The sequence below is a fragment of the Colobus angolensis genome, unplaced genomic scaffold, assembly GCF_000951035.1.
Source record: "Colobus angolensis palliatus isolate OR3802 unplaced genomic scaffold, Cang.pa_1.0 Scaffold2, whole genome shotgun sequence".
Taxonomy (NCBI): domain Eukaryota; kingdom Metazoa; phylum Chordata; class Mammalia; order Primates; family Cercopithecidae; genus Colobus; species Colobus angolensis.
Genome location: NW_012115154.1, coordinates 20,220,015 through 20,240,217, shown reverse-complemented (window position 1 = coordinate 20,240,217; position 20,203 = coordinate 20,220,015). Strand labels below are relative to the sequence as shown.

Genomic DNA, 20,203 nt, shown 5'->3' with positions numbered 1-20,203 from the left:
TTGATTTACCTAATTCAAAATAGATTATTTTATTGTTTGACATTTGTCTTGTGTTTTCTTTAAAATGTTATCTTTGTGGAGTAAACATTTTTTTGTATGCTGTTTAGCATCTTCATCAGATTAGTTCAGGGTGTTATTGAATGTGGTTATTTGGAAGTAAAATGCTTTAGTTTTAGTTATATAGCTTTTAATAAGATACTATTTTCCATATAATTTATCGGATACTTTAGGCATTTTAATTCGCAAATTTAGGACAATTTGCTTTAACGTTTCTTCATATTTGTCCATTGGATGTAATTTCCACAAATACTCATTTCCCTAAGTAAAAACTGAAACCCAAACCCACAACTAATGGTCACTGAAGAAGGAGTGATTAAATGCTAATACAAATAATGGTATTTGTATTTTAATGTTACCAACTCTCCACAGTTTAAAGTTTATGCATTTATCGATTGCTTATATTTCTCATCACGTTCTTTGGACTACTGGTTTTGGTTGTTTATAGCTATAGAATATAGAATTCCTTATGGTTATCCATTTCTCCTTTTAAGTAGAATGATAGTTGTTAGAAGAAAAATAATCCCCCAGTACTTTCTTCTAGTGTTAATTCTTAAAGTGTGATTGACCTTTATTTTACTTTTTGGTGCAGTAATTGCAGTTCATGAGTCAATGTTGATGTCATATAAACCTTAATTTTTAATGTTTCATTTTAGTGATGTCTCAGCCAGAATAAAATATTTAATGTAAATTGTAGCAGCAAACATTTAAGTTATTTAAGTTATACTTAAATGTTTAAGTCACTGTTAGTGATAAGCTTGTTTTGCCTTCCTTGAAGCAATTTGTCCTAAATTTCCATACGTTTGCATTTGTTTTTGCTGTTCTAAAATTCCTTAGTTGCTGGCTTTGACCTTTTATGTTGCTGAGTTTTACACATCTATTTTCTCAACTGCCATATCCTAGGGGGCTTGGAGTACCCATAATACAGTGAGCCCACCTTCCTGGTCCCCAGACATTTCAGAAGGTCGGGAAATTTTTAAACCCAGGCAGCTTCCTGGCAGTGCCATTTGGAGCATCAAAGTGGTAAATAAAATTGCATTTACATTCATATATCATTTCTGTCTGATTGTTTTGCCCTACTGGATGTTAAGAATTAAATCTGTCTTTTCTAGATTGAGCTTCTAGAGACACTTTTTAAATCTAAAAATTTTAATGTAAAGAAATAATATGCATTTAAAAATCAAGTATACATTTTTAATACCTCTTTTTATGGTTAATTCCTTTTGTTGTGATTACTACTGTTTTTATGAGGGAGAAGTCCTTGACATGTAGACCAAAAGGTAATTAAGGACATTTTCATTCACGATATCATAAAACATTGTTGCTTAGAAAAAAGCAAAAGAAAAACTCCATTATTTTATTATGTTCTCATGGAGAAGAAATACCAAAATTGTGGCAGATTTCATTGTCTGTGGTTAATACCTTAAAGTGACAAGGCTTTTCCACCCATGACAGTGGTTGATGACTCTGTCAGTCCTTGAAGTAAGTAGTGTGATGCATTTTGAAGAGGAAAAAAGTTAATTTGGAAAAGTATTAACTCAAAAGTTAAAATACTTCATTGACTAGAGGTGACAATTTTTCTTCATCTTCTATGTTTAATATTCTGGAATATGGCTGTTTAATTTAGACTCATCAAGGATTTTAAGGAATTCTAGATTATACTTTATTTTCTTTCATGACTGGAAGAACAATTTTTTTTTTTAACCTCCCTACCTCCCCCGATATCATCCAAGATATTGAGGTATAAATATTTTAAGAGTCGTTGATAGTTTTGTAATACAGACCACCAGTTTTCACTTTTTGTTTTTCTGGGTCAGCATTTGATGTTGGAGAAAATAAATTGAGAGATTACTGTAGTATTGATTTTTAATCACTGACTTAATTTTTCAAAAATCTTTAATATCAGTTTAAAAACAAAACAAACTTGGCCAGGCGCCATGGCTCACGCCTGTAATCCCAACACTTTGGGAGGCTGAGGCAGGCGGATCACTTGAGGTCAGGAGTTCGAGACCAACCTGGCCAACATGGTGAAACCCCGTCTCTACTAAAAATACAAACAAATTTAGCCAGGCATGGTGGCATGTGCCTGTAATCCCAGCCACTAGGGAGGCTGAGGCAGGAGAATTACTTGAATCCAGGAGGCGGAGGTTGCAGTGAGCCAAGATCGCACCATTGCACTCCATCCTGGGCGTAGAAGCGAGACTCCGTCTCAAAAACAAACAAAAAACCCAAAAAACTAACCTGATCCCATACATCTGTTGTTCAAAGAAGCTGATGCATCTCTCAAGGGATCTCAAGGAGAGCAGGTTAAGAGAAGACAGGAGTGGCAGTTTGAAACTGGAAGCTGGCTGTATTTATTACATCCAAAGGGAAAAAACCCATTCCTCCCATTCCTTTTATTCATGTGTGTCTATTTTATGCTTACAGTATCACCATAAAGTTTTACTTGGAAACCATTCTGCTAAATAGGGAATAAGTTCATTTCAAACTATGATAAGGGACATCAGTTGAAGATATGACATATTATTTAACTTGTTGGGAGGGAAACATCAAAGTATTTTCCTGAGCATCTGGATAATTTTAAATATACATGATTCATCTACTTAGGTAGGTGCCAGGTTTTTTCAAGGAGTAGTTAATTAGTACAAACAAGGGTAGGGGAGCAGGGAACACCATACTCTGGTTCTTAAATTATCAGGGAATTTAACTAACACATTTTCCCATACATTTATTTTTTGTGTAAGAAGTCAGATAAATTATTTCCATTTCAAGTATTTATTATTCAGATTATTTAAAGCAAAGCTTTCACAAAGCCTTTTGCTAGCTTTCCCATAATCCTCAAATATTTTTTCCTGGCTGGACTCTTTGGCTTACTCCTGTAATCCCAGCACTTTGGGAGGCAGAAGCAGGAGGATCACTTGAGCCCAAGAGTTCTGGGCTGCAGTGAGCTGTGATCACACCACTGCACTCCAGCCTGAATGACAGAACAAGTTCTTGTCTCAAAAATAAAAGTAATAATAATAATAAATTTTCTTCTAAGTACTATGGTGAATGAGGTAGAAATGTTGAGTTCATAAGAGAACTGTTGAATAGTGAAGGAAACTGACTTAATTTTAATGACAGGAAGAATACTGTTACACACTAGCAAAAATGAACTTTCATGCTGATGTAGCAGTACAGAATATGGTTCCAACCCAGGGACGCTGGAGCCAGACTTGCTAGATAAGTGACCTTAGACAAGTTACTTAACCTTTTTATTCCTCAGCAAAGTCATCTAAAATGGGGATAATAAAACCTACTATATGGGATTGTTGAGAGTAAAAAATACTTAAATTAGTACATAGTAAGTACTCAATAGATACTAGCTATTACTGTAATCACTGCAAGACCAGTTAATAAGAGAGTTCTTCCTTATACTCTGTACTCTATTAAATACAATTTGTTGCACTTCAAAATATCTGGATTAGGCTGTAGTTGTTTTAGCCACCGAGAATGTAGGAGTGGGAAAGAGAAAAATCATGCAAAGGCTTGCTGAAAGCGTTCACAGTGACAGGCCCAAGGTATGATTCTAAGGTTGTAAACATTTTATATTTAGATTTTTAAGTTGTGGAGTATGCTTTTAAAGATACAAATACTTACCTAAAAAAGTGTTTGTGTAACATTTAATAAAATGTTTTATCTCAGTGGCATTTGGATTTAAAAATTCTTTTCGACTGTCACAGAATGTTGACTTTTCCTAATCTGTTACATAGGGCCGTGGGTCTGGATTTCCAGGAAAGCGGAGACCTCGAGGTGCAGGACTGTCGGGGCGAGGTGGCCGAGGCAGGTCAAAGCTGAAAAGTGGAATCGGAGCTGTTGTATTACCTGGGGTGAGGCTTGCTTTATGTATATTTTCTCTAATCTATATGTCAATTGATGAAAATCTCACAGCAAGTTATTTTGATCTTAAGAATCATATAAATAGGCCAAAATGTTTATTTTATTTTACTCTGTCTCTACTTTGCTTTTTTTTTTTTTTTTTTGAGCCTCTGGTTACATTTTCTTGTATATTTACTTTCTCATCCTTTCTCTTTCCTTACCTTCCTCTTTGACTCCTTATCTTTCTATGCCAACCCTCTCCATAAAGTCAATGTGTAATATAGTTGCTCTTTTATTTAAAAAATTTTAAGATTGATAGATATTTGCTTATATCATGTTATGAGGCTTTATTTATATGTGCATTACAAATATATTTGCTAACTACTAGCAAATATTTTATGTAATAACTTCGCTATTTTATTAAAATCCTGTTTTTAAAATTCTGAAATGTCATTTTAAGTACAGGTGAAATTATTCAAGTTTACTACTAAGCCAGAAGGAGTAAGGAAGCTTAGATTCTTGTCCTTTTTTCAAAAAGAAAAATTTTAAAACCAGGCTTATTGAGGTATAGTTGATATAAGCTATATTTGACATGTACAATTCCATAAGCTTTGATATATGTATATACCCTTGAAAACGATGCCACAATCATGATAGTGAATATATTCATCTCCCAAAGTTTCTTCATGCCCCTTTGTAATTTTCTGCATTCCCTCTGCCATCCATCCTCGTTTCCAAGATTAGTTTGCATTTTCTAGAGTTGTATATAAGTGGAATCCTACAGAATTGTACGCTTTTTGGACTGATTTATTTCAGCACAATTATTTGGAGATTCATCTATGCTGTTGCGTTTGTTAACAGTGTACTCCCTTTTCTTGCTGAGTATTAATAAAACTGGATGCACCACGGTTGTAGACTTGTGCACTTTTTGTTTTCCTTCTTTTTTTTTTCTGAGACAGGTTCTTGTTCTAATTTCTGGGCTGGAGTGCGGTGGTGTGATCATAGCTCACTCCAGATTCGACCTCCCACCTCCATCTCCCAAGTAGCTGGGACCATGGGTGTGTGTCCTACTACATACATCCAACTCCTTTTTAAAAATTTTTCATAGAGACAGCATCTCACTATGTTGTCCAGGTTGGTCTCGAACTTCTGAGCTCAAGCAGTTTTCCCACCTTGGCTTCCCAAAGTGCTGGGATTACAGCCATGAGTCACCATGCCCCAGCCTGTAGTCTTACATTCTTGTAATGTCTTCGTCTGGTTTTGGTATCAGCATAACTCCAGCTTCTTAGAATGAATCAGGAAGTGTATTCTCCTCTTCAGTTTTCTGGAAAAGTTGTGTAGTAGTGGAAATATTTCTTCTTAAATTATACATGAATTTATTAGTGGAACTATCTTGGCCTGAAATTTTCTTTGTGGGGTGGTTTTTGTTTTGTTTTCTTTTTTTTTTTTCTTTTGAGATGGAATTTCGCTCTTGTTGCCCAGGCTGAATTGCAATGGCACGATCTCGACTCATGCAACTGCCACCTCCCAGGTTCAAGTGACTCCTCTGCCTCAGCCCCCTGAGTAGCTGGGATTACAGGTGCCCGCCACCACGCCTAGCTAATTTTTTTTTGTATTTTTTAGTAGAGACAATTTTTCACCATGTTGGCCAGGCTGGTCTCGAACTTCCGATCTCAGGTGATCCACCTGCCTTGGCCTCCCAAAATGTTGGGATTACAGGCGTGAGCCACTGCGCTCAGGCAAGAGTGTAGTGGAGTGATCTGCGCTCACTGCAGCCTCCACCTCCCAGGTTCAAGCAATTCTCCTGCCTCAGCCTTCTGAGTAGCTGGGATTACAGGTGTGCACCAACATGCCTGGCTAATTTTTGTGTTTTTGGTAGAGATAGGGTTTTGCCATGTTGGCCAGGCTGGTCTCGAACTCCTGGCCTCAGATGATCTGACTCCCAAAGTGCTGGGATTACAGGATGAGCCACCGCGCCCAGCCTATGGGTCGGTTTTTAACAACAAATTTTGTTTCTTTAACAGGTACCTATTTAGGTTATTTGTCTCCCCTTGCATAAATTTGCATCTTTCAAGAGATTTGTTCATTTTGTCTATCTTGACAAATTAAAGGAATGGAGTTGATCATAATATTTCTTACTATTTTAATACCTGTAGAATCTGTAGTGATTTCACCTTCCTTATTCTCAATACTAATACTTTGTATCTTGTCTTATTTTTTTCCTGATCAGTCTGGCTAGAGATTTATCAATCTTATTGATCTTCTTGAGTCAGCCATTGTTTTCATGGACTTTTGTCTATTTTCTTTCCCCTTTCTGTTTTATTGATTTATATTCTCATCTCTTTTTTCCTATCTTCTCACTTTGAGTTTAATTTGATCTTCTTTTTTTGTTTACTCTTTTGTGTCCCTGTTTGGAAGGGACATTTGTGAAGTTTAGGTCAGAGCTTTCTGTTCCCTGGCTTATATCTGTGGTCTAAGAAAATGAAATATCTATCACCTTCTGAATAAATCACACTATTATCTATGCAGGCAGCAATAGCACTTATTTTCTCAAAGTTTACCTTTGCCCTCAAGGTAATTTATTTTTCTAGCAGTCTAAAGGTCATGAAATAAATTATAAAATAAAAACAGTGGGTCCTCAAGCTAGATGATACTGTTTTCTTTCTTGCGTGGACAATTATTTTAAAATATTTTGGTTTTTCTGCACTTATTATTTAAATATAACTCTCCACCTCCCACTTGAATCTAGGGACATTGTAATTTTTTACTGCAAACTTTGTTTCTGGTTTCTACTGGGAATATATTGTTTATCATTTTCACTGAAAGCATTCACTGGTTAAATTTCCTTTTAAAAATAATAATGGATCTTTACAATTTCTTTGAGCTGCGCAGTGTGTATAAAGTGTTGAAATTTCTGTTAGTGGTTGGGAGGTAGAAATAGATACTTTTATCTCTATTTTAGCCATTTCCACAATTACATATCTTAATAGTCTTCTCAATGCATCATTAGTCCTATGGCTGAATTAATGATTACTTTTAGTGGTCACTTAATTTCTTACTGATCATGATGATTCTGCTTTTGTGAATCATCTTGGATGATTCTCTAAAATCTTAGAAAACTAATTTTGAAGTATGCATATAACACATCAATACATTTTTTCTGTGTACAAAATTAAAGCATTATAGGTAGATCAGAATTTACCATTGCTAACTCCTCAGTCCTTCTTATTTCCCTGTTACTAGTTTGGTATCTTTATATATTAGGTTGATCCGTATGAAATTGCCAATATTATTTCTGAACTGATGAAAAGCAGCAGTTTCTTATGATTCAACCTATGATATGTGCCCGTAGACTACATATAATGACTTTGCATGTTTTTATAAGTGCTACACCTCACATACTGTTCTGCAATTTATTTTTTTACTCAACAGTGTCTTTTGATAATTTCTTTCATGAGAGTCCATATAAATTTCTGCCTCCTTGCTTTTAAAATGTTGCATAATTTTCTAATGTTTGGATTTGCCATTGTTTTACTTATTCTGTAATGATGAATATCAGCATTATTAGGGTTCATATGACTGTAAATTGCTCTTATAAAGCATTAGTACTGTCCATTGAAACTGCTTTTAGACCAAGTGCGGTGGCTCATGCCTGTAATCCCAGCACTTTGGCAGGCCGAGGCGGGTGGATCACTGTGTCAGGAGATCGAAACCATCGTGGTTAACATGGTGAAGCCCCATTTCTACTAAAAATACAAAAAAATTAGCCGGGCGTGGTGGCAGGCGCGTGAACCCGGGAGGCGGAGCTTGCAGTGAGCCGAGATCGCACCACTGCACTCCAGCATGGGGGACAGAACGAGACTGTCTCAAAAAAACCCAAAAAACTGCTTTTAAATATATTTATTTTGAAAAATACTGAGATGTAGTCCTTCTATTTAGTTAACCTACCTACCTTCCTACCTTCCTTCCTTCCTTCCTTCCTTCCTTCCTTCCTTCCTTCCTTCTTCCTTTTTTGGAGATAGGGTCTCGCTCTGTCACCCAGGCTGGAGTGCAGTGGTGTAATCTTGGCTCACTGTAACCTCTGCCTCCCGGGTTCAAGTGATTCTCCTGCCTCAGCCTCCTGAGTAGCTGAGACTACAGGCGTGTGCCACCACGCTTGGCTATTTTTTTGTATTTTTGGTAGAGACGGGATTTCACCTCCTTGCCCAGGCTGGTCTTGAACTCCTGAGCTCAAGCGATCCACCCACTTCAGCCTCCTAAAGTGCTAGGATTATAGACATGAGTCACCACACCCAGCTGGTTAATCTTCTTTCAGTTGTTCCTCAAGAAAAGTAATTCTATTGTTTTATGTTTTGACCTTGAACATAACCTGTTGTGTTTCAACTCTGTCTTTTCAGGCTTAGGTTGTAAGCTTTTTAAAGAAAGAGGATTGTATTTTATGATTTTGGCACTGCCCTCCTTGTCTTCTTCTACAACTTCTAATTCAGAGCTTTATTTTGTTTCATAATCACTCTAGAAATTAGTAACAAACCAGTGGGTACTTAGTTGATGTAGTCAAATAGAAGTAAGTCCAGACTGAGCAATATTGGTTGATAATCATTTGGATAATACTGAAATTTTGATATTATTCAAAATAATATTCTAAAGTGGTATAATAGAAATATAATGAGAACCACATATGCAATTTAAAACTTCTAGTAGCCACGTTAAAAAGTTACAGTGAGCTGGGCGCAGTGGATCACTTGAGGTCAGGAGTTAGAGACCAGCCTGACCAACATCGTGAAACCCCATCTCTACTAAAAATACAAAAAGTAGCTGGGTATGGTGGTGGACACCTGTAATCCCAGCTACTTGGGAGGCTGAGGTAGGAGAATAGCTTGAACCGGGAGGCGGAGGTTGCAGTGAGCTGAGATCGCACCATTACACTCCAGCCTGGGCAACAAGAGTGAAACTCCCTCTCAAAACAAAATAAAGGTTATAGGGAACAAGCTAAATTAATTTTAATGCCTTCCATTTTGACTGATATATCTAAAATATTACCATTTCAACATGTAATATATAATTAGGTGTTGTATTTTATGTTTACAGTACATCTCAGTTCAGACTAGCTACATAGCAGATCCCAAGTGTGTGTCACTAAAATAGAGTGATAGATTTGTGTATGTACATACATATAATATTATCATTTATAGTTTCTTGATTAGAATTCTGTATAATCAAGTCTTGCTAAGACAGGTTTATTATATTTTCTCATTACTTCTTGGTCTATAGGAATTCTACCTCTAAAGAGAGAATTAGGTGAATAATAAAATGTTATGACTCAATTTTATGGTAGTATTTTAGCATTAATAGTATTTGGAATTGTTATTCTAGACCTTGGCAAAAATATATGTTTTGATTATGAATTTTCTGAAGCTTTCCAGTTAAGTGTAAAACAAGTGAAAAATATAACTTCATATTTTGTGTATTTTGCTTTTTATAGGTGTCTGCTGCAGATATTTCATCAAATAAGGATGATGAAGAAAACTCTATGCACAATACAGTTGTGTTGTTTTCTAGTAGTGACAAGTTCACTTTGAATCAGGTTTGAACTTAACAATTTACTGTCTTCCTCATTGAATTCCTCCTTGCACATTTCTGCTTTATCTCATATATACAGAAGTCATCCAATATTTAGCTTTAGAGCTATATTAGTTAAGAAGGTATTTTTAAAGTAAAATTTGTAGATTTTTAGCTTAGTCTCCATTTAAAATATGTTCTGTTTTCTTAACTTCAGGATATGTGTGTAGTTTGTGGCAGCTTTGGCCAAGGAGCAGAAGGAAGATTACTTGCCTGTTCTCAGTGTGGTCAGTGTTACCATCCATACTGTGTCAGTATTAAGGTAAACATCCTTAAATTGAGTTAACAAAAATGTAGTGAATTTTTATTTGATTTGAGTGGTAACATGAACTCCCAGTTCTCACAGTTAAGTATGATGAATATTATACATATGTGACAGTATTTAAGTACTTTAAATACTGCTTTTAAGGGTTTGCTATTTGAAGAAATTTGCTCCTCTATAAATCTTATATTGTACTAATGTCCTGCTTTTGTCTTGAAAAAGTAAAACATAAAAATATATGCATTTAACTTAAAAGATAATTTATACTATTCACAAAGATTTTAGGTTTAACTGATTCATTTTGTCTGTTGATTTAAAAAGCTGAGAACTGGAGTATTTAGTAAAAAATTATTAGCCCATTCTGTTCTTTCCCACATTCTCTCTCTATGCTCACTCATATACAAAAAGACATTTTCTCTTTACAGCCAAAAGAAACAAAACAAGTGCCATATTTAATGCAATTGGTAATAATCGAGAGTCAGCACTGCTCACTTTCAAGCATTTCAGGATAGAGGCTTTCTGGGGAACCTTTTAAGTGGTATCGTGTGCTTGGTTTTAAATATGGACAGGTCTCAATACTTCAGTGTTGAATCTAAGGTTCTTGGTTTTTCTTTTTAAGAACTCAGTCTTAAAAAAAAAAAAAAAAAAAAGAACTCAGTCTTAATAAAACTTACATATTTGAATAAAGTGTCATGGCCACTGGAGGCAAGCATGGAGGTATAGCTGTACAGCAGCGGTCTTAATGTACTCCACAAGTAAATCTTTTCTAGTACTGCCATACCATGTAATATAAATACTAACCTCAGTTTCATAGGTTGTGAACTATGAGTGATTTTTATACCTTTCTCCCCTGCCCTTCAAACGTGACTGTATTGTATCATTGTCAGTAAAATGTCAGTGTAGTAAGCAAATCAACATTATCTCCCTCAGAATTCTTTGTTGATAACTGCACTAGTATTTCTTTTATAGGGCAATACAGGTTTTTGTGAATTTAGGAATCAAAATGAAAGATTTAATAATATCCAAAATAGAAGACTAGTACGGTTAATTTATGTAGTCTTTTAAAATTAATTGCTCATGGTATTTGACTGAAAAAGACAGAGTATATAAAGCCAATTAAAAAAATAGAGTTATATATGCATAAAATATGTTTCTTTTCTTCTTTGTACTTTGTATAAAAGTTGCTGTTATTAGGTTTTGTGTTTTAGAATACTTGGACCTAAGGAAATTGAGTAAGATCCCTTTCAAGGTAGTAATGTATTTCTTTTAACCCATCCAACAATTACCGGATTCCCATTTTACAGATGAGTTAAATACGACTTACATAAGTTAAAATTGGACAATTAGTTCACTGTCAAACACCTAGTTACTGGTAGAGCTAGAATTTGAATTGCTATTTTTAAAAATTGTGTGTGGTTCCTTTTATATGATGACGCTGTTTTGGACAGTGTAGGACACTGCAGTCTCATTGATTGAGAAATACAGCAGTATCTAGAAATATACTAGGGATATTTGAATTGACTCAGTTTGAATTTTTGTTGTAGGAGGCAATTGTTTGTGGGTAAGTTTGATACCTTTGAAGCTTCTTTTTAAGCTTTCTGGGGCAAGTCTAGAAAGCCTTCACTCTGAGGTGGATGTTTTCAGACTTTATGGTTTTAGAACCTTAACACTCTTTAAAATTCCTGAGGACCCGATAGTTTTTGTTTATGAGGATTTTAACTATGGACTATTCACCATTTTAGGAATTAAAACTAGGAACATTTTATAACACAAGACTACAGAAGCACAACCTGCATAATGTCAATGTAATGATATGATTCAACATGTAGCCTCTATAAATAGCACTGTATAATTGTGAATGAATTAAAGTCAAAAAAGGCAAATTAAATCCTAGTATTATTTAAACTTGTTTTAACCTTACAGGCCCACTGGGGTTCCCTAGACCACACTTTGGTAGCTGCGGTCCTAGCATTAGTTTAACCCTATACTTAAGACTTGGCCTTTCTGGGATCTCTACTGAATTCTACACCCTGTTCACCATTGTCTTTGTACTCTTGACTAGTTGGGCTTCACTTGTCTTTGAGCCTTTTGCAAGCTCAGTAACTGTGCAGCTTACAAATTCCTAGTAGGTGTACTTTCCCCTGGTTGGGGGTCTTTGGCCTTATAGAAGTGCAGCTTGGTGTTCTGCCGAAGATTTCAGGGGAATCCTTTAGATTTCTGGAGCTCTTAGTCCTTAATGCTTCTTCATTTTGAGTACTGTGTCCTGCACATTCCACTGCCTCACCTTCCCTAACCTCAGGGAGGCCATGGATTGTTCTCTGATGAAGTTCTCCTACCCTGGGCAGCGTTCTGGAAAATGTTTCTAGGCAGAGTATCACAGGACTCCCTGAGTGTGTCCTTCCTTTCAGAGACCACTGTCTCCTGTACTATGTGTTGTCCAATATCTGAAAACAATTGTTTCATACATTTTGTCCAATTTTCTAGTATCTTATGGGAGAACAGGCTGGTCCCACTTACTCTATTAGAGTTGAAGCATGTATCCGTATTAGATTATAAAACATATCTGTAACAATTTTGGGCAGGGTACCATGAATGGAATCCTGGATAACATCTTATTTGAAACAACTTTTAAAACTAAGCCTAAACTGGTTCAGCAGAAGAAAAAAATGACTTGATAGTACAACCCCAGTACCTAGGTTAAAAGGAAATTTCACAGAGGGAGAAATTGTTCAAGTGTTGAAGTACTAGCAATCAAGAAACACAAACACTAACATTTCTGTTAGATTTGAGAATAAGAAGGTCTTGACAAGCCTGGCTTAAGCAGTTTTGAGTGGATGTGGGAGTAGAGACCAGAGTGTAGTGTGTTGAAGAGTGAATATAAACTGAGAAAGTTGGAGAGTTTGGTTGTAAAAGGGGCCACACGTATCTGTGAAGAAAACTTAGTAGGAATGAAAATAAATACTTTAAAAATTCTGCCACTAAACACCCCCTATCTGTCTGCCACTTTATCTTCAGATCATCACTGAAGCCAGGGTTAGGCAGACTGGCCCGTAGACTAAATCTGGCCCATTTCCTGTGTTTGCAAATAAACTTTTAATGAAATATGACCGTGTTCTTTTGTTTACATATATTTGTAGTGGTTTTTGCCTTATACTGGCAGAGTTTTTATAAAGTTGCAACAGATCATATGGCCCTCAAAACTTTCTGTTTACTCTCTGGCCCTTTATTGGAAATGTTTGCTGGCTACTGCTCTAAGCCACCCTGATCTTACTCCTAGGCCATTTCCTTCATTTGGGCAAGTAATATATTAACTTGGTAATCTAAGACAAATTCTTAAAAATCAATAAGCTAATCAAACTAATAAATATACATGTTTAAAAATCAAATGAGGTGAAAAGCTTTGTAATGGGCCGGGCATGTTGCCTCACACCTGTAATCCCAGCACTTTGGGAGGCCGAGGCAGGTGGATCACTTGAGATCAGGAGTTCGAGCCAGCCTGGCCAACATAGTAAAACTCTATCTCTGCTAAAAATACAAAAAATAGCTGGGTGTGGTGGCTCATTCCTGTAGTCCCAGCTACTCAGGAGGCTGAGTCAGGAGAATTATTTGAACCTGGGAGGCGGAGGTTGCAGTGAGCTGAGATCATACCACTGCATTCCAGCCCAGGCAACAAAGCGAGACTCCGTCTCAAAAAAAAAAAAAAAAAAAAAAGCCTTGTAATGAACAACCAACCCTTGTATTACTTTACCTCCATGTCTGAGGCAATCACTTTTCATCTTTTCAGGTCTTTTTTTTTGTAGTTAGTGCTATAGCTCTAAATGATAAACTGGTTTACTGCTTTATCAGTGCTAGATTTTGTCGACTTTCTGCTATGAATAAATCAATTCTGATTTAGGTCTTAAAATACACCTCCTTCCTTCTCCCAATATATTTGTATTACTATGTTTAGTTCAATTAATAAGGTGTTGGTTTTGACTCAGTGAATGTTCACTGCAGATGTAAACAGTGTACTATGAGTTTCTTTTGTCTTTCATGGAGTTTTTAATAACAAGAAAGTAATAGTGACTCTCCATTTGTTCTTTGTTTTTGCCTACTATATAACTATCATATAATATTATTTTTTAAAGTACTGTTTTTTTCTGGGAAAAGTCCTACCCTCCTCCTGGACATTGCCTTCTCCTGCTCTGAAATATGCCAGTAGCTTCTAGGTGTGTTGTTCTCATCCTTAAACTTTCCTGGCCTGAATGTCTTTTGTTGGATCTGTTGATTTATAGATCCCAAGGCTTCCTTTTCTTTATAATACATCCTAATTCTGTTCCACATATCTCTCAGTAACTTTATTAGAAGGAGAATGAGGGAGCTGAATTTTGAGTCTTCCTGTGTCTACAACGTATTCTGTCTTCACACACAGTTGCTTGTGTAGCTAGGTTGAGAATTGGACTTTGAAAAGTGTTTTCCTGTAGAATTGGAAACTTATGCATCTGGAGTTGGGAAGTTTGGTGCCATTCTGATAGGTGTTCCTTTGAATTTAACTCTTTTGTTTTCTTCTCTGTTAGCTTTTAGGTTTTCATGTACCTCATGATCTGAATTTTTCATGTACACAGCATTACCTGCTGTGTCATTATCATGTGTGCATTTGGTTGGTTCTATCTGTACACCCTAGTCCCTTGAGATCTTTAAGAAGTTCCACAATCTTAATATTACATGGTGTGACTTCCTTCAGGAGTTTATTAGGGATTTGGAGATTCCCAAATATTTTACTAACACCCTTGAGAGAGAGGAGAATAAACAGAGGAGTGAATGTGAACTTCGGAATTCCTAGCTTCAGAGTCTAAATAGAAATCCTCTAAGATCATAAAATGTCCCTAAGAACTCATGTTTTACATTTTTTTTTTGATATTTTTTCTATTGATTTTAAGCATGGAAACGTAGATGGAGATTTTGTTGATGTATTTTCAAATTATGTATCAGTAATAGGGAAACTTACTTGATTTCTTTAAAATGTGGTCACTATATCTAAAAATATAGTGGACATTAAATGTACGGCATAAGGTAATTATGTGGACTGTAAAAAGGCATTAAAATATATGCCACTTTCTATTACTCTGCTCAGTAGGCTCCTAAAAGTGCATATGAACATGCCCAACACAATATTGGGCCTCCATAGGTGTTCAATAAATGTTGATTGCCTCTTTTCTGCTTCTAGGTACGTAAGCACCATATTAATTTATATAGTGTATTTGATTATGTTAGGTTAATGCATAAATCACATGGATTGGTTGTTTCTTTTACAGATCACTAAAGTGGTTCTTAGCAAAGGTTGGAGGTGTCTTGAGTGCACTGTGTGTGAGGCCTGTGGGAAGGCAACTGACCCAGGAAGACTCCTGCTGTGTGATGACTGTGACATAAGTTATCACACCTACTGCCTAGACCCTCCATTGCAGACAGTTCCCAAAGGAGGCTGGAAGTGCAAATGGTACTCTAGGATTTGTTTGCCTTGCTAGTCTTTCAAGTTCAGAACTTTATCGTACCACTTTAGTTTTTAAAAATTAGCCACATCTATTTAATTGAATAATACACGTATGCTATGATGGATATCACTAATCAGAAAAATTTTCACCTACACGTTAAATCATTTCCCCCATTATGTTCATATGTAGCTTCCTGAATTACAGTAACTGAATAACTAAGAAAATAAAATTGAGACTTTTCGGGGGGATTTGGATTTCAGGTGTGTTTGGTGCAGACACTGTGGAGCAACATCTGCAGGTCTAAGATGTGAATGGCAGAACAATTACACACAGTGTGCTCCTTGTGCAAGCTTATCTTCCTGTCCAGTCTGCTATCGAAACTATAGAGAAGAAGATCTTATTCTGCAATGTAGACAATGTGATAGGTATTGTGCTGTTTTTTCATCTTTTTAAAGCTTTTCTCTTTGAAATGTAGCAAAAAGAAAATGGAAAATAGCTTTTCCTTGATCATAAGTTTTAGGTACAGAACTTTTTGCTTTGTAGATTTCTAGTCACCTAGAAACTTACAGAAGTGATTTCCTGTTTTGAATTCTCAACTCCAGACTAAAGTTTTTTTTTTTTTTTTTTTTTTTTAATTTGGAGACTGAGCCTCGCTCTGTCGCCAGACTGGAGTGCAGTGGCACGATCTCGGCTCACTGCAGCCTCTGCCTCCTGGGTTCAAGTGATTCTCCTGCCTCAGCCTCCCGAGTAGCTGAGACTACAGGTGTGTGCCACCACACCCAGCTAATATTTGTGTTTTTAGTAGAGATGGGGTTTCACCATGTTGGCCAGGATGGTCTCGATCTTTTGACTTTGTGATCCACCCGCCTCAGCCTCCCAAAGTGTTGTGATTACAGGCGTGAGCCACTGCTTCTGGCCAAGACTAAAGATTTTTAATTTAGGCCTTTTTGAGGGTTTAGGAATCCCTTGAAATTAGATGGAGAATTATTGCCTTCATCTATGCCATTTCTTATGGAGGGTTTCTGAATCTTTTAATAAATTATAAAGAATATCTAACACATTCTGTTTTCCTTAAACCACTTTTTCTCAAAGCTCTAAATACTAGATATCTAGATATTAGATACCACCTTCTGCCTGCCCTACGTAATTATGTGGAATTTCAAAATCAAGAATGTTTCCTTGCTTTCATTGGTATATTGTTGTACTCTTTTGGAAGTTAAACAGTGAACATATATTATTATTAATAGTATTATTTCATCAGTAGTACAGTATTCTTGGGACTCTGCCTACTAATTCTTTGTTCCAATGCAAGACAACTTTTTACTTTATTTCCCAATTACCATTCAACATTGTTTTACATGAGATATGTCTACTTAAAATTAGATGCATTGCATGGAGCACATATATGCCAGCACTGCCATTTGCAGTATTTCTGAATACCTTTCTGTTTGCTCTAACTAGCTTCCTTGCTGTCTTTGAAATATTTAATATATGATGATAAAATAATTGGCTTCCTTATGTAATGTGCTTTGCTTCCTCTCTAATAGTTGTTCTTACTCCTTTTATTTCCTTCTTAGCTCTATGAAAGTTTTCTGTTAATAGGGATAGTTAGGAGAAAAGGGCAAGGTAGGAGGAGCATGTGAGGCTTAGGGCTTTTAAGTTTGAAGACTGTCAGTGTTACAGGTTTTAAAAGGTAGCAGTTATCGGTATATTCCATTTTTTAAAAAACATGTACAAATATGGTCTTTTTAGATGGATGCATGCAGTTTGTCAAAACTTAAATACTGAGGAAGAAGTGGAAAATGTAGCAGACATTGGTTTTGATTGTAGCATGTGCAGACCCTATATGCCTGCGTCTAATGGTAAGAGAATAATTTAAACTGTGAGTCTGCACTCTTGTACCACTCACTTGCACCTTACTGTCCATAACCAATGAATTAGCTTAGCTCTACTCTATTTTGTCTTTGTGAAACTTACTTTGACAAGTATTTTACGAAAAATACTTTTGGTTACACATGACTTATCACAACTTTTAATAAAACAATTGACATGAAACAGTAAAAAGCATATACTTTAGATGTAAACTATAATTTTGCTTCCAAGGAACATGATCTTGTAGTTATTGACAATATGTCAAAATCCAATATATTGATTCTTTCTTAGCCAGGTTTTCCTCCATGACTTGAGTATTTCCTTCACCACTTCTTGTTTTGTTGTTGCTTTAAAAACCACTTTTAACTTTAGTGTTCAAACATTTATTTTAATAAAATGAGTATAGAAACAAATTTTAATCATATATAAGTATTTAAATACACTTTACTTTTTCTGAAAAGAATTATCTGGATTTTTTTTTTCGTTTCAGTGCCTTCCTCAGACTGCTGTGAATCTTCACTTGTAGCACAAATTGTCACAAAAGTAAAAGAGCTAGGTAAAATTTGAAATGCTTTACTTAATTTAATTAATTTACTTTGCTTAATTTTTACATAATTGGCTTACCACTCGTGAAACCTGCTTCAATCATATAGGTGTTCTATCCAAATTCCCTCATGTTGGTAATCATTTCCACAATGATATATGAAATGTCATCCAGCTTTACTGGGGCAGTACTCCTATAAATTTCAGCAAGTTGGCAACAAAAATAACAGCTCTTAGAATAACCATTAATGCCATACTTGCTTTGGTTTCATTGATATATTACTGTGCTTAATTATCAGTTAGCAGAAAATGTGGCCTAGTTAGCAAACAGGTTTATTTTAGAATTAATTCAATCTCTTAATTTTTAAAATAATAAATAAACTTAGTATGGTGATTAATATGATATTCTTATGAAACAATCATTCTTTTGAATACTTGTATTTAATAGTACCTGATACAAAAACATTTGGATAGTACAGGAATTGTTCTAAGGAACAACAGTTTTGTACATTTAAAATTAAATCTGCAGGATTTGTACTTATTTATTACCTCTCCCTATTAGTAATTATGTTGATGCTCTGATTTTTCCAGATGAACTTCTGGAGTATTCTCTCTTCTCTTATGTAAATAGATCCCTATCTTTTGATTTTTTCTAGGAAAAAGCTCATAGTGGATTAGCTGAGCATTGCGTTTAGTTGCAGTGCTTCTAACTCTTTTTATTGGGACATGAAAATAGAAATGCCAGGAAGACTTTTTTTTTGGTTTGGAGCCAGAGTCTCGCCTTGTCACCCAGGCTGGAGTGCAGTGGCATGATCTCGGCTCACTGCAACCTCCACCTCCCGGGTTCAAGCGATTCTCCTGCCTCAGCCTCCCACGTAGCTGGGATTACAGGTGCATGCCACTATGCCCAGCTAATGTTTTGTATTTTTAGAAGAGACAGGGTTTCACTGTGTTATCCAGGATGGTCTCGATCTCCTGACCTCGTGATCCGCCTGCTGCCTCGGCCTCCCAAAGTGCTGGGGATTACAGGTGTGAGCCCCCGCACCCGGCCTAGGAAGACCATTTTTTAAAAATATGCAGCCTTTTTGCCTATAATCCCAGAAAGTTTGACCTATTGTTCCTAGTTTTTATTGGGTATCATGAAGTTAATTATTCATGCATTTCATAGATATGTAATTGCTTTCTAGAACTATAGTCACATTCCCTTGACATGGGTATTTTGGAACAGTAATCAGTCAAATTTAAAATGAAAGTTTAAATTTGTATTCTTGGGATTTTGTAATTTTAGACCCACCCAAGACTTATACCCAGGATGGTGTGTGTTTGACTGAATCAGGGATGACTCAGTTACAGAGCCTCACAGTTACAGTTCCAAGAAGAAAACGGTCAAAACCAAAATTGAAATTGAAGATTATAAATCAGAATAGCGTGGCCGTCCTTCAGACCCCTCCAGACATCCAATCAGAGCATTCAAGGGATGGTGAAATGGATGATAGTCGAGGTAATACTAATTTATTTTCCATGAAATATGTGTGCAAGAATTAAAGCATATAAAGTAACTTTTGAAATATGTGTATGATTTACCAAAGGGTAAATCACACTAACTTAGATGACCCCTGATGTGACCCTTGCCATTTCCAAATGAGTGATCTTCTTAGACCTTGCCTTTTCAGGTTCTCTTCCTTTCACACATTTTAGAACAGACCTACCTTTCAGAAATCTCAAGGAGCACCGTATCTTTGAAGATCACAGGTGGGGAAATACAGAGGGCTTGACTTTAGTTTGCTAGATAACATAAACCTTCTCAGATACTGTGAGCTTGGATAATACCATGTTTAAGTTAACGTAGAACTTGATGCATACATTCTAGAAATGGAAAAGCTGTCATTTAAGCTTCAGGTATAACTTCATATTCACCAGTGTGCATCATAAACTATTGGTTTATAAACATTTTCTTGATCAATGTAAATGTAACATTTTTCTAGCTGATTTTTTTTTTGTTTTTGGTGGGGAGACAGGGTCTCACTCTGTTGCCCAGGTTGGAGTGCAGTGGCACGATCTTGGCTCACTACAACATCTGCCTCCTGGGCTCAAGCGTCCCTCCTACCTCAGCCTCCTGAGTAGCTGGGACCATGGATGCGGGCCACCACGCCCGGCTAATTTTTGTATTTTTTTTTTGTAGAGATGGGGTTTTGCTGTGTTGCCCAGACTGGTCTTGAACTCCTGGGCTCGAGCCATCTGGTCTGCTCAGCCTGCTGAATTCTTGAGATAGCAAAATAATTTTAATAGTAATTTAAAATCCAATATGAGTTATATCCTAAAGAGGATTACTATAGGTTTGCTCATTTTTGGGGTGGATATTTATTTTCAACTGATTTAGAAATGAAGTGATAATTATTTCTGTTCCATTATATTTTATTTCATAGTTTTTTTTTTTTTTTTTTTAAGGGGCTGTGCCTTGTTATGTTGCCCAGGTTGGTTTCCACCTCCCGGGTTCAAGCGATTCTCCTGCCTCAGCCTC

The 20,203-nt window shown here is 36.1% G+C and overlaps 1 protein-coding gene across 1 annotated transcript in view; it reads left to right on the top strand.

The window, feature by feature from the left end:
• KMT2C (lysine (K)-specific methyltransferase 2C) overlaps positions 1-20,203 on the top strand; it is a 233,018-nt gene that overhangs the window by 122,793 nt on the left and 90,022 nt on the right. The window contains exons 14-22 of the mRNA XM_011941521.1: positions 961-1,080; positions 3,810-3,926; positions 9,398-9,499; positions 9,692-9,796; positions 15,091-15,272; positions 15,528-15,692; positions 17,020-17,129; positions 17,630-17,695; positions 18,971-19,183. Coding sequence (XP_011796911.1) covers positions 961-1,080; positions 3,810-3,926; positions 9,398-9,499; positions 9,692-9,796; positions 15,091-15,272; positions 15,528-15,692; positions 17,020-17,129; positions 17,630-17,695; positions 18,971-19,183 — 1,180 coding nt within the window. The remainder of the gene's footprint in view (positions 1-960; positions 1,081-3,809; positions 3,927-9,397; positions 9,500-9,691; positions 9,797-15,090; positions 15,273-15,527; positions 15,693-17,019; positions 17,130-17,629; positions 17,696-18,970; positions 19,184-20,203) is intronic.